Here is a 16,187-nt window from a genome sequence, read left to right as displayed (position 1 = left end):
GAAGGAAAGAAAAGGAAATTCGCAAGAAATTGATCTCAATCTGTTAAAATCACAATAATTTTCGAACTATGTAGAATTTCGGAAAAAAAAATGTGTAAAGTTTATAAATAAATTTCAACTCTGCAGTTGCATTTCTGAGGCCTGTAGAGCGGCTCGTATAATGCTTTTTCCAACAAATTTCACAGTTATTAAATCTCGACGAAATTATAGATAATTAATTTAACATATTTATGTTCTATTAATATATTTAAACTCTACTGTTAGAAGCATCTTAATACGCGAAAACACTATCATTAGATCGAAAGTTTCCAATTTTTAAAATAATATTTTAAGAAATTTCTGTAACATTCCAGCCCCATCCTTTGAAAACAAAAATAAAACAAGTCATGTACCCGTAATTATGACTAACTTCAACAAAATAAGATGAATTGACCGAAAGCTAACTCAAGTCAGAGGTGTTAATTCTTTTACATGGTGGCTACAGCCTCATGCTGTTGACAAAAAGGGCCCGTGTTTGAATCCAGACAGCGCATAAAAACATCTTTCTTGGACTCTCTTTATATTAGTCAACGCGCAATTCTCTGACTATTTGACTAACGGCAGTGCTAAAACTATCACTGTCTTGTTTCACGGTTAACCTTGATTCGACAAATAAATCAACTAAGCCTCAAACAACGTCATGACATCCAAACTGGAGATAACTATTGCAAGCATAACGTTAATTTACGGTCAGTGGCCTTTTATTTTACGAGGAAAATTTATGCGCAGGCCTGTATTTTTGTTGCTATAATAAATTTACGAATATAAACTTATTTTTCGATGAGTGGCTCAAAATATTTGGGGTCATTAATCTTAATCTACTGGAGAAATATTTAGAGTGTATACATTAGATACATTTAAAATTTAATACGCGTTTTAAAATTATGGAATTGGATTGATTTTAAATGTCACGGTACAGTATTCGAAAATACTACAGTCATAAAATGTCGTAAAATTTATTTCCATCAGAGAAAATCTCTTAATAAAAACTATTTTCTATTTCCTTCGATTATTGTCATTTATGTTTTACAGCCTGTTATCTTAAAACGTTACTTATGATCATACTAAAAGCAAATTAGATAAATGCCATTAGCCCTTCTTCCGTTATACACATTAACATAACAGAATTCCTCAGCAATGATTTTCTTTGACATTCGAGTAGTTACTCTAATTGGAATGAAAAAGAAGGCCCTGTCATTCTTTCTCGAATAGAGATGATACTAGTAATCTAATATTAATTATTATTAAAGCACTTCAAACGTACGGAACGGTTTCACTCAAAAAAAGAAAAGATATTAACATTAACACACTTTCAAAGCCCATTAACTTCTCCGGAAACGAGCAAACGTCTCTTAAAGCATTTCCCTTTAATAAAACGTAACATTTGCATCTTTAATCATTTGCAGGTTATCGGTTCCATTCCATTTCCCGAATTCTGCTTTTCGGAGGAAATCGGAAATTAAACCTCGCGGAATAAATATTTCCCGGGAGGGAAATTTGACTAAATTATAGTCCTTCCTAATAAATGGAACAACTCTTTGAAGCTATTTCGGCTAATAACGGAGCAAAACTCTAACTCAAAACGCTCGCGGAATGTTAAAATTTTCGATTTCGAAAGTGCAAAACTGGACTCTGCACTAAACTACAATGTAGTAGCTATTTTTATGAAGCCTTTTTAAAACTATATTTAATACGTGAATCTTCTGGAGCAATAAAGTGGCTTTTATGTTTGAATGAGAAAATGCGGTGAGCATGAAAGCAAGTTAAAGGCTTAAATCTCTTTTCTAAATTCTTATTCTTTGAATTCTTATTCTAAACATTTGTTCAAATGTTACACTTCATTGTACTCATATAGCATTTGTTGTTTATGCCTGTAAAATATTTATGTGGGTTTCAAGGCATTCAAATAAATTGTTAAGAGAATTTGTGAAAACGAATAAATGGAGCTTATATTATCTTATTTTGTATAATTAGTTTTATTTTTCGGAAGAGTCAAAATATGTGTTAAATGTAATTATTTTTTGAAACTTAACGGATATAAAAAATTTATGAAAGTATTGAGTAAGATACTTATCGCGTAAACTTTATAAAATTTCATTTCGCAATTGTTTTTAATTAAGGTAAACCGGGCTAATCTATTTATCGATGCATGCAATGTGTAATTCCCTGGGTATTTTTAGAATTTTTTTTTCTATATATTTTTAATTGGGCTTGTATAGCCTGGTTGGTAGGGCACCGGGACTCATGTTCGTGAGAACGGGAGCTCAAATCCAGCCGGCAGAAGACTCCCAGTGTGGTCAATGGTGACTGGTGCACTCTAAATCTGCAGGATCACAAAGTCCTCCATATTCTGGATGTACTGAATTGGAGATTGGTCGTTTTCTGGTTCAAGTCAAAATTACGATCTGTGGAGGAATGAATGGGTGTATTAATGGGTCCGCCCTATAAACGGGTGTGACTCATGGGTGTGGCAGGAGGCCCGTTTATTCTTAGTCATAGATGGCGCCACCAGAAAACAAAATCATTTGCACGCCACTACCGTAATGGCCTACTACATAAGCAACAAATTAATAACTTTAAAAAAATAATTAACCTTAACACATGTTTTTATTCCGCTTAAGTATATAGGTAGTTAAAGGACCGACATGATATAAGCTTCTTTAATTTGTAATTTTTATAATTACTTGTGATGCCATTATATATTTCCTTAAATTTATTTTTTTTTCTTAAATCTAATAATGTCTTATCCCTTTTTAAATAAATAAATTAGTTAATTAATATTTATTCAATTACATAAAAAACGAATTAATATGTTTCGATGCGGCCAACTTTTTATTTCAATGAAAGTGTATTTATTATTCAATATCACGGCAACAAAGCATCTCAATTTATTTATACCTTTCTTTCCCTCAGCCATATTAAACATTAGCTTGCACCTTATTAGGGTTACTATAATTTTCAGAAAGCTTTTTGGTCTCAAACCTTCAGTCATATTGTTTAAATCGTGTGGTTGGCTGAATTTGCTTTACCTATGGCAGAGTCTTTTTTCGATAACGCGCCTATAATGGATCTCTCCTGTGCTCTAAAAATGTTGATTAAATACTTAGCTTTTGAATTGATTATGATATGGCAGGTCATTGGATATTTTGTCTCCCTTGGCCTGACCCTATTAAAATCATCAATCTAAATTTATTATTTTACACATGACATAAAATGTTACATGGATTAGACTTTTATTTTGCAACTTGAGCTCATTATTATTAGTTTAGAAATAAAAAAACTTTATTCTAAATAACATCCACTTTTCATTATCTGCGATTAGTTTTGTTTTCATAATATACACCGAAGAACCATTACATTATGACCAGCTAATAACATGTAGGACAACCTTTAGCCCTCAAAATTATAGCACCCGCCGTGGCATTGATTCCACAAGGTGCTGATAGGTAGTCTGAGGTATCTGGTACCAAGCGCTCAACAACTGGTCCTGCAATTTCCTTACATTGCTAGAGGATAGCGTGGCAGCCCGAATTTGGTTTTCCAAGTAGGGCCAAAAATGCTCTATTGGATTAAGGTCAGGTGAATTTGGGGGCCAAGACATGACTTGAAAGTCACTGGAATGTTCCTCGACAATTCGACCCTTATGACATGGTGCATTATCCTATTGGTAAACACCATCCCCCGCAGGAGAAGCTGTTGCCATGAATGGGTGAACCCGGTCTGCAACTATGTTCAAATAGCTTACAGACGTTAGGGATTGTTCTATGAGGATTATGGGTCCTAATGTGCCCAATGAAAACATTTTTCCTGGGCGAGAAACCATTAAAACCTGGGCGAGCCTATTGTTATAGATGGAGGGTGGTCATAATGTAATGGCTCTTCGGTATATCTTCATCATTATTGTAGGAAGCATTATTTTCCTTTAATTTTGATTTTTACCGTTATCATCGAAAATCCATCCATTTCAATCTAAACTGTTTTCAATTACACTAATTTTAATACCAGGAGAATAAAAACATAGATAAAAGTAAATTATATTTGGAATCTTAGTGATTTAACAAACGCTTATTAAAATACGGAATAAAACGCCTATCAGTTAATAAAACTACCTTTTACATTTTTTTAATTAAGAAAACTCCGGATATGAAAAACTTAAAACTTTCATTTTTTAAAATGTTTAGAGTAATGATATCAAATTAAACAAGGAACGTATTGTGTTGTTATGTTTTACCTTAATTAAAGTGTGATATAAAACTTTTCCTTTTCCTCTCATTTTCAAATTCAAGTGATTCTAAAAGTTTGGATACCTTTTTTCTATAAATTTTTTTCGCAATTTGAATTTAAACAAATTACAGGTATCTCAAAGAATTGTAAAAAATGACTATTAAAAACATGGACTGCATTAATATTTGAAATATTTGATATGTTAACATTATTTTTGTTAAAAAAATTGATTGATTTAAATTTTGAAATCATTTCATTTGATAGGTATTTTGAATCATTTGATATGTTTTTAAGAAAAAATACATATAATTTTATGCATTTATTCTAAAAATTATTGTGATGAATTCTGAAAAGCTAATACCAATGTATTTCAGATAAAAATTCAAAGGATGAGTATATTTATTTTAAATAAAATTTAAATAGTTAATTCAAATACGACATAAAATATTGAAAATATTAAGTTCCTAAAAATTAAACTGCTCTTGGTATTGTAACTGATGGATTTGTTGCAAAAACAGAGCAAATCTTGTTTTTCAATTTTAATGGATTTTTGATTTTGGACAATATTGCTGCTACGATTAGTGCAATAACTGAGCTCAAATGTCCGATCAGTCATTTCCTGTGTAGTCCATAGTTTTGGGGAAATAATAATGCATTACTATTGCTGAAAATCTTTTGTTCAAACAAGATTCATAAAGAACTCTACGAAATTTATTTTAGCATTCGCTTTTACAAATATTAAAAATATTTTTAGTTTGGGAGAAATAATAATGCGCTACTATTGCTGAAAATCATTTGTTCAAACAAAATTGATAAAGAGCTCTACGAAATTTATTTTAGCATTCGTTTTTACAAATATTAAAAATAATTTTAATTTGGGGGAAATGATAATGCATTAATATTGCCTAGAATCTTTTGTTCAAACAAGATTCATAAAGAGCTCTACGAAATTTATTTTGGCATTCGTATTTTCAAATATTAAAAATACTTTTAATTCAAAAGCTTACGCTAATGATACGATTAATTAACAATTATTTTTATTTATTTAGGATTTTGATATAAATTTTTAATGAGTTTTATTATTTAAAAGCAGTATTGTTAACACAAGACAATGATCAAAATACAGTTTAGTTAATTAAATAAATATTGCTCGAAAACAGCCAAGTACTCATTAAAAGAAATACCCTTTTTATAAAGAACAGAAATTATGTTAAACGCGCAAATATATATGTAAAAAAAAGGAAACGTATTTTAAAATGTACAGATATTATCTTAGCAGAAATAAAATTAATGAAACACGAAACATATTATCAAAGTAAGCTTTTAATATAATCTGTAAGTGGAAATAAATGTTATTTTAAGGATTAAAAGCTCCTCGATCAGAAATTTAAATACGTGTTGGGTGACGGATCATATTTTAAACTATAAAACTGAACCGTTTGTTCTATTTATAAGCACATATATACTTTTTATTAACAAAATATCTTACAGATTATAAATATCTTTTAAATATATTTAAGGCTCTCAATTATGTCTTCAATCCTATTTTATTTAAAACTTGAGATGTTGTTTACATAGTACAAAGATAATAAAATGTCAAAGTTTAAGCAACTCTATTGATTACTTTTAAAAAAAAACACGCGTTTTTAAATTGAACATCACTAAACTGATGTTATAATATTTAATAATAGTTAATAAATTTTATGTAGTAATTAATAAGAAATATTTATTAATAAAATTTTTGGTAATAATTAATAAGTTCTGTGTAATAATTAGTAAGCGATATTAATTATGATTTTGGAAATAACTAATAAATTCTGTGTAATGATTAATAAGTAATAACAGTTATGATTTTTGATAATAATAAGTTTTATATGATAATTATTAAATAATGATAATTATAATTTTGGATAACATTAATTATAATCATTAAAGAAAAATTAGCACTTCATATTCATTAGAAGGAAAGTATTTGTAATGCTTGTTTCTAAGTTTAATTTCCATCTTTTTTTGTATATTTTTATGCTATGTGCAAAGATTCATAAAATACGCAGTTCGGATATTTTTAAATTTTATTTTAATTTTTATTATACAGGGTGATCCGTAATTGCTGCCTTTTAAATGTATTTTTCGATTTCTTATTCCATAAAGAAGTAGAAATAAAGTTTACACACTATAGGATACGAGAAAGTGGTTTTAAAAAATCTTCAAATTCATGCAAAGTCATTTTAATACCGCTGTTATAAAATGACAAGCCCATTGACAACCTGGTGCAAAAAGAGCAGTTGGTTTTTAATTTTTATGAGGATTTTTTATGTTTCAAAAAAGACTAATTATAAAAAAATGTGTTAAGTTATTTAGAAAAATGGCGACAATGCGTCAAAAATTCATTTGGATTAACAAATTTATTTTGGATAATATATTCAAGACAAAAAATTTATTTTGGATAATTTATTCTGTAAAGAAGAAACATTTTCCTTTGAAAGGCTTAAAAAATAGTATCAAATTCTATGTCCATTTTCTTAACTGTGTCTGTTTCTTAACTGTGTCTTAACTGTGTCTGCGTTTTGAACTGTGTCTGTTTTATTGAATATGCATTTTGAACTATGTCCAGGTTGGAAAACTGATCTGTTAGTAGCATAACTATAGAATAAACTACATTTTGAATCATTCGGTTAATTAATTGTTCTTTCTTTTCTGTAGTTGTTCAACAGAAGTTTGTGCCTCAAGTATATGATGATTTTGTTATTAGAGGGAATACGGCCGTACTTCGGTGTCATTTACCAGCATTTGTTAGGGAATACGTGACTATAGATTCATGGGTAATTGACGAAGATGTAGTTTTGAAAAGTACGGATATAGAAGGTGAGTATATTTTACTTTAAATTAACAATATTTTTATCATGCAGACTGAAAACAAATGAGAAATTAATTTTTAAAATCAGTTTAAACCATTTAACTTAGATTTTTTTATTCATTTTGAGTCTTTTTTATTGGTTTCAAAGGTTTTTAAAAAGTAATGCATAGATTTTTATTGACGATAGGTATTGAATATGTAAATAAAAGGCATATCTAAAATTCCTAACGTGGTTTTCGGAAGTTACAGCTAGAAAAAATATTTATTTTAACTGTTTATAGGCAATGATTTTAACTTATCTAAAAACTTTACAAATTTGAGAAAACTATATAGAGTTTAAGTTTAAAAGGGTCGGGAAAGAAAATGTACGAAGTATGTTTTTGTATAAGATTTTTTGATTCAAAATATCATCTGCACTGATTTATTAGCATGTTTAGATTTTTCTAGATTTATTAAGATTGAGTCGTAATACAGGAATATCCGATTATTAGATCAAAAGTTATTTAGGTTGTTCACCATTTGTGAGCACTGAATTCAATCTTTTATAAGCATAATTATGTGAAAATTTACGATCTGAAAATAAAGTAAAATAATAATATGGATCAGAAATATTAAATTTGGGAGACACATAAAACTAAATTAAGCATTGATTCCTTTTTTTTTACAAGAGCCGCTTATAAATAAACATTCATATTTACAAAAATATAATCTTATATTTATCGCTAAATGTGCTCATACTTAAGTGAACGACTCATATTACCTGGTTAGAAATTTCATTCACTTCAAAAATATATTATTAGAAAATTACAGTCGACATGTTTCAAGAGCTAAAAAACAGGTCTAAGAGTTTGCGTTTTTAAATAAAACAAGAGAAGAAAAATGTGCATAATATGCGTTGAAAACTCTATTGTTTAATTATGTTTTAAAATTAATTTAATTAATTTTAAAACATTTTGCATTCTGTCCTTCATTGTTTAACTATTTTCGAAAATAACCTTTCAGTGAATTTAAAAAAAAAATGTTGTTTAAAAATGCTTACATTTGATGATTCAGGATTCATGTTTGTTAAATCAAGGATTATTGAATTACTAACTTTCATATCAAGGATTCAATTTATTTCCAAGTTAAAATAAGATAACTTGCAAAGATTACACTCCAAAAGCTCTTCTCAATTACTTTACAAAATAAAGTACACTTTAAAATTCGTATCATGTTTTTACATTTTTATAGTTAAATTCTTCTCTTCTCGATCTAATCAATAATTTCCAATTTTTGAATAAAATTGTCAAAGCAAATTCCGTGAAACTATATAACTTTTTAAAATAAAATAATTCCGCTTCCCTGTGATGTTAATATAAACACTTCTTTTCCTCCCATGTAAGATAAATTGCACAAATAAGAATAAAAAAATAGTTCCTTACCTCAGGACAAATTGAAATTATCATAATTGCTTACAACATTTTACTTTATTTCTAAAGGTTGTCCCTCCTAATTGCTGAATAAGTTATTGTTTACGAACAATAGAATATATATTTTATCCAATAAGGATTTATTTATAAAATTTAGGATGCACATTGTTTGCTAGAAAAATAACATTATTAATTGCAGTCTGCAGTTTATAAGTGCATTGTGCAGATTGATTAACATAAAAACAAAGTACATTTTGATATGGAAGTATTTATCAAAACTCGAATAATGCTTTTGTCTTATTTTATATACATATATATTTCCAATATTTTGAAAATAATTGCAAATAGTTTTAATTTGTTTCTGAATTGAATTTTATTTGGTATTTAAAACTATTTTTTTAAAGAAACATGCTCTTTATTTTAAACAACAAAGTGCTTGTGGGATGCTAAGAGTATGATTGAATAAATGGATGATTGATAATGAACAACTTTGATTAAAAACTTGATTATTCATTGAGTTGTTTGCTTCAACTACTTAATTCTTGATTGAGCAAATTTAAAATTTGTTAACGAAAAGGTTAAATTAACTATTTGAATATTATTTGAATATTTTTTGACTGTTATTACTAAGTTAATTAATTTAAATAGTGTTTGAGTAAGCTATTGACGATTAATTTAAAACTTTGAGTATTTAAAACGCTACTGTTTTATTGTTTAAAGCTAGTTCTTCTGCTTATTTACTAAATCTGCTTTTAATTCCCTTAAAAAGAAATCGAGTAAATTGATAACTAATAATTTTAATTAAATACTTGACTGTTCATAATGTTGTTGAAATCTGCTATTCAATTGTTTTTGAAATCTTCGATAAATTAATGATTCATAACTCATAATTTTGAATAAAAACTTATAAGTTCCAATCTCAGTCAAAATCAATTATTTAATTCCTTTAACGAGCAATTGAGTAAATAATGATTGATGACCAATATTTTTTATTAAAAGCTTATCCATAATCTTCTTAAAACATTTCATATAATTCATTTAAAGACTAATTGAATATACTAATAATTGATAATGAACAATTTTGATTAAAATTCTGAACGTTTAAAACGTTGTCAAAATCTGCTATTTAACATTTTGAAGCGAAATAGAGTAAATAAATAAATGATAATTAATTACATTGATTCGAAACTTTGACTTTTCCTATTTTTTAAAAGTGTTGTCTAATACCTTTAAGTGCTATAGAGTAAATTGATATCGAAAGACTTAAATATTGAATAAAAATCACTTTCAAATCACTTTCAAATTCTACTATTTAACTCCTTTTAGGAACAATTTAGTAAATTAGTGATTATTAATCAATTTTATTTGAAAACTTTGTTCAGAATATTATTAAAATATAGTATTTTGAATCCTTTACAATAATTTCCAAGAAGAAAAAAGAAATATATATAATAACGAATGTTAAAATTGTATTTCCCAAATGCATATTAGCGTAAAATTGTAAATTTTATTTTTTATATTAAATGGAAGCGGAATAAATTTATATTCTGCAAGCCTTAAAATTAACAGACATTGTTTAAAATTAAGCAAAATTCATAAAATTAGACTTCTTTCTTAGATTTCAGTTTATAGTCAGTAATATATTCAAAAAAAGTTTCAGTAACTGTACATTTTACTGAATAAATGATTTTTTAATTTAATAATCAAAATTATGTAGTATTTTGATTATTAAATGTATGTATTATGTAGGAAGAAATAACTTTTCCACACAACAGAAAGTAAATTCAAAATTGATGTTTGTTGCTTTAAAAATATAGTTATTAAATGCAGTGCAAAAATTTGTCTAAATATTTTAAATATTTAAAGATGTTATAGTTAGCACTTCATAATATTCTGCTGGATTCTCTTATCGAAATTTTTTTATCATTTAATTTACATTTATTATGTATACATATAAGTTTCGATTTTAATCTAGCATTGCCATGTTTTTCTTCTCTTTGTTAGAATATAACTAAAAATAAGTTTTAATGAAAAAAAATTAAACAATAATTTATTCGAAAAGTTAAGAAAATTATCTTTGGAGATTTGAAGTTCCATTTTCATGGAAGTATAAGGTTTATGAATAAAGATAATGAAATATTTGCTTTTTTTATCAAGCTTATGGTAATTTGAGGAAAAAAAGTCACGTTTTGTAACAATAATTGTGTGAGATGTAATAGTTATGAAGTAAAATTAATGTCTTTGTGAAATATTTTTAACTATTTGATTTGTTTTAGCAATATTTTTACATGAATATGATATTGCTTATTTTCAACTATTTATAACCTAGTATTTTGGTACTCTTGGATTTTAACTATTTTACTTTGAGAAAAAAATCACCAATCATTAATAATGAAATGCAGAGTTTGTGTGTTTATATGTCTTTTTCTTTTAACTCCCGAACTATTTGTTCTGTCAACCTGAACTTTGTAAAGTAGGTAAAAGGGGGGATTTAACTCCTGAAAATCGTTTAAAAATCGTTAATCATTAATCTGTTCGGATAAGACGCAAATTAAAATCATTTGTAATTGAAATAAAAATAAAAAAAATAAATTACGTATTACAGACCAAAAGTTTTGGAAGAAAGTTACTTCATTGCTTAGGTGAAGCTTAACCCTTTTGAAGGCCGTGGTAAGTATACTTACCACCACGTTTTACCACTTTTAATTTAGGTTTCCATTTTGCAATAACTTCAGCTTTCTTGGAGTGAATTTGAATAAAATTGGTAACCATTTGTCCCTTTTAAGAAACGTATAAAAGTTACAAAATACATAATTCCTTTTGAAGTTTGTAGCATTTAAGGAATTTATTTTATAAATAAAGAAAAATAAAAGTCAGTGAGTTCCTAATAGGTCATGTTAAATATATTTACCACCAAAAAAAAGGGATTTNTGTATATAAAACTGTTTTTTCTAAGAAACATGCTCTTTATTTTAAACAATAAAGTGCTTATGGGATGATAAAATTATGATTTAAAACTTGATTCACAACGTTGTTAAAATTAAATATTTGTATTCTTGAAATAGTGATTGAATAAATGAATGATTGATAAAACAACTGATTGATGACAAACTTCAATAGTCATTGAGTTGTTGGCTTCAACTATTTAATTCTTTACAGAGTGATTGAGTAAATTTAAAGTTGGATAGCGAAAAGGTTAAATTAACTATTTGAATATTATTTGAATATCTTTTGAATTATTTTAACTTTCTTAATTGAGTAACTAAATGTCCTTCAGCTGTGTACATTAATTTATAGTGTTAAGTGATAACGATTTATTTATTAGTTAATTTTTTTACCAGTGCTAAGAACGGGTATACAGCTAGCTTAATGATGTAATTTGTATTAAAATAGTTAAGAGTTATGAGTGCATGCATGATTGTAAAATGTTTTTAGATTTTATTACGATAATTTATGTCGTGTTGTGGTCAATTGTCAACTCTAATTTTTATTTTATACCCGGGAAAACTAAAAAAATTCAATGACCAGCTCTTGCCATTAAAAATTACGTACTTTAAAAATTTATACATCGTGAGAAAAAGACAATTATTATGAAATTTGTTTAGCATTTTTGGCTGGCTGTGGATCTTAAGACCAAATACTTTTTTAACAGCTTGATATATCTAGAAAAAGACAAGGGCAGAAGTGGATTGTGTGAACATGCTGTTACTTTCTTTTATAGGAAAGCAAATGTCCCAAGGGACGTCTTTCTCCTTCCTAAGAACTTGTTAACTCTTTATGAGCAAAAGGCATTTCAATAGTTGTTACAACACGGATAAATTGCAGAAACATACCACCAATTAGCAAAGCTTAAACTATCGTGCATTTTTCAAAAATATTTTAATTCAGGATTAAAAAGCTTTTGTTACATTTCAATGTGAAAAGAAAAGAGTCTGAATCTTGAGTAGGTACCATACACAACTGCGGAAGTTTTAACATAGTTTATAGTTCTAAAAATCTTCTAGAAAAAGTGCAATTTTTCAATGCGTACTTCTTAAGCATGGAAGTATTCTACAAAATAAGCATACTGTAAACGACCCGATTGATTTCTAGAATTTAGCCAATTTTAGTTCTGCCAACGTACCTCTGTCAATTTTTTTAAGCGAGTAATAATTCTTTGCAAGTTTCTCCAAAGTACTTTATTTTGAGCTTTTTCTAAAGAAGATTGTCATATTTTCCTACAAAGAAAGTACTCGATTGCCCTCTTCCTAGCTTTTCTAAAACTACGAATAATAAACGTCATCAATGTATTTTCTGACGAAACCGAAACAAATGTTCGTCATGCATGCCTAACACCTAAAGGGAAATCATAAGAAGTTTTCGCTCGTAACTTTTAATTTAAATCATGTGCTAATAACCATAATGGTATGAAACTTTTTGTAATGTTAATATTTTTCCTGAAAATAAAAGTATAAAAGGTTGCGGGTTCGAATCCCGCAACCATGGCAAGTATGCTTTTTTTCTGTGTGATGTGTGAATGTGTCTGGTCATTGGAACGAATCTGTGTCAATGTAGCTTGGGGAATGCTGCTCACCTCTTCGAATGTGCTCTTAAAAATTGTCTTCGTCAATCAAGAAGGTTTTAAGGATATTAATCCTGTCAGCACTGTTAATAGCTCGTCAGATTTGTCACGTGTATCAAATTTCATACTTAGTCTAAGTTGCGATTAATAGTGTAAATAGATTTTTTTTCTTCAAGTCTGAAACCTTTTTTTAAAAAAAGTTTGTTTATGGTGGTGGTAATACTACCAATAAAATTTTGTGCTCAGAGAAAAAAATATTTCCTGTAACTTTGCTCTTTTGAAAAAATTACTAATACTAGACAGTTAAAGGTCATTATCAAATACGATTACCAATTACCAAAATTATCTGTTACCATCAGTGCATTTACCAACTGAATACGGAGAAATAAAAAAAAACCTAATCCTGAATGAATGAGATATCAGTAAAATTACTTTCGCAGATGTTTAATTTAATACAGAGTTTCATCTTTAAGCTATTTTTCCTTCTACCATAATTAATTTTATCCAGTACCTTAAAAATACTATTATATGCTATTTTTCTCTCTCATATTTGAGGAATGCGTGACTACTGCAGACAAAAGTATCGCATTTGTTTCCGTTTATTGCAAAAGTAATTCCGTCAGCGATAATAGATTCAACAAACTTCAATAACTGCAGTCCAATAAAGTTAAGCTTCCTCTTTTCAGCGAGCTCTCCCCCTTTTGAACTTTGTGTTTCCAGGAAAAGGGGTTATTAATCTAACCTGATTGGTTGTTGCGAAGGGGGAGGTGATAGAATGGAATCATCACTCATCAGTGCCTTTAATTGAAATGGAGGAAAATTATGATAAAAGGAGAAGACGATATTACTTTAGATATTTGAGTTCGAGGAAGATATTGAAATTGAAAGCCATTCGAGACAAAATTGTTTTAACGTTGTTGCATTTCCCCCGAGAGGGAGTATTTTCCCCTAAGCCTAACGATGTGTTTAATTTTATCCCTCGAAATAGAAAATCCGAGAGGCTTAAATTTTGGTGTTCATGTCTAACGTTGCATGAATTCATACACCTGAAGTATAAATTCATACAAATTACAACTACTGTTGATTTTTATGACATACTTAAACAGTTACGAATGGTTTAAGTTATGATTATATTTTTCTTTTATTGCAGATGCATTTTCAGTACATAATCTTGATTATGTTACAAATCTTTGTTTTAAAATATGATGCTTGGATGCTTCAAAATTAAATGCACTTGTGATGCTATAAAAAATGATTTACTAAGCTTATCTTTGACTGACGAATGCAAAGATAAATTCTGTTTCTAAAATAAACGAAATATTACATTGAAAGTAAGCTTCACCTTAAAAAACACTAATTAACTGCAATAAAAATTGAAAATAATTTCAAAAAACCCTATTAAAAGAAGTTGCGTCAATCATATACTTTAAAAAGGATTTTTCACTCGTTTTCTTTTAGCTTTTTCTTACGTACCAAAAACCTTTAATACACGGGAAAAAAATCTAGTAAAAATGCAGTACTGTACGGTAATAGCACTTCTTGTAAATGAACCGTAATTATGGTGAAGAAAATAAAATACACGGTATTTAAACCATTCATTTTGGTAGTTTTTTCCGGTTCATATAGTAAAAGTTCACTGGAAATTATGGTTTTCAAAGTTATAGTTCTTATTACATCACATTTAGTAAAAAATTCAAAACTGAAAAATAAATGTAACCCAATAAATGGTTTTTATGCCATGGTCTAAGGTAACATGGTAAAATTACCAAATTTTACCAGATTCAATCATAGATTATGAAACCTTATTTTATTACTGATTATATTAAAATCTACGTTTCGATAAAATTATTAAACTTTTCGGTTTTCCATCGAGCCAAAATCACAATGAATTTTCGAATATTTTGGAAATTAATCTTTTTCGACTCGGAGTGAAATTAAATTTATTTCATGATACTCGCCGCTTTATGGTTTAAAAGCAAACAGTTAATTGACTGATAAAAATTATTTATTTTCAAACAAAAATTAAAATGGAAGCTAAGCTGAAATGTATGTAAAAATATGTTTAAGTTAATTTTAATTTAGTTTTATAAAAAATATTCATGTTTTGTAAACAAAAAGTATTTTTAACATCAAAAATAAAGATAAAATTGTACTTCAAAATGCATAAATCTTTGCAAGATAAAGAAACGAAGACGTTTAATAAAATAATTTTATTTATTGAGTACCAAATATTTCTTTTTCGTTTAAAAAAAACAATTATTACAGTGAATTGAATAAAAGAAATTGGTTTCTTTAATAATTACTTTCGCACCTATAGAAGTCTTAAATGTGCATAGTAAAATGTCTTTTGCTTTCTTCATGCGTATCACATTCGTCCTCGTAGAGCAAACAATCTATATTTTTCTGTCTACGAATTTTAATAATCAGTTAATAGTTAGTATAATAATTAAGAGGTTAAGAAAAAGTAATTTTATTTTGAAAGACGAATCTTTAACTTCATTTAACTAACGAATGTTTGCATGACGAGTGTTACCATATTTTTCATCTTTGGGCATTCGTGCAGAATTAAAATTATTGTAATAAAATATTTTTAAATATTTAAAAAAAATCATTTTTATTTAAAAAAATTAAAATTAAAAAGCCGGAAAACAAAATTAATGGAAAGATATAATCAAGCCATCAGCTCACACTATTATATCTGCGAAAACGATGCTTTCCAATATTGCATTAATATAGAAGCAAAATAAATCAATACAATAGTGTAAGGAGCACCCAAAAAATTGAAATGAATATATAGCAAATTAGGCAAAAAATAGGAAATAAAATGCAAGAAAAATACGGAACAAAACACGAAATGCAAAATACAAAACGAGTAGCGAAAATTATTCAAAATATCTTCGCAACAAGTCTACCAGACCGCAAAACATGAAAACAAAATCGCAAATAGGGTGTAGAGGGATCTTTTTATGGCGCGTCCTTACTGCAGTACTGAAGTGTGTTTGATTTGTTAGTTATATTATTATTTTTCTTAATTTTCTTCGGTATTCTCTCTTTTCTTTTTATCCTTTTTGTCTTGTTATATGTATATATATATATA

At 27.7% G+C, this 16,187-nt stretch overlaps 1 protein-coding gene across 3 annotated transcripts in view; it reads left to right on the top strand.

The window, feature by feature from the left end:
• Positions 1-16,187, top strand: part of LOC107448201 (cell adhesion molecule Dscam1) — a 233,495-nt gene that overhangs the window by 59,585 nt on the left and 157,723 nt on the right. For all 3 annotated transcript variants that reach the window (XR_006225556.2, XM_071177674.1, XM_043045821.2), the window contains exon 3: positions 6,967-7,128. Coding sequence is in view for 2 of the 3 variants with exons in the window: in XM_071177674.1 (XP_071033775.1) it covers positions 6,967-7,128 (162 nt within the window). In the remaining variant the exon portion in view is untranslated. The remainder of the gene's footprint in view (positions 1-6,966; positions 7,129-16,187) is intronic.

The sequence above is a fragment of the Parasteatoda tepidariorum genome, chromosome 1 (assembly GCF_043381705.1).
Source record: "Parasteatoda tepidariorum isolate YZ-2023 chromosome 1, CAS_Ptep_4.0, whole genome shotgun sequence".
Classification (NCBI taxonomy): domain Eukaryota; kingdom Metazoa; phylum Arthropoda; class Arachnida; order Araneae; family Theridiidae; genus Parasteatoda; species Parasteatoda tepidariorum.
Note: the sequence above shows the minus strand (reverse complement) of the source record. Positions and strands in the feature narration are given on the sequence as shown.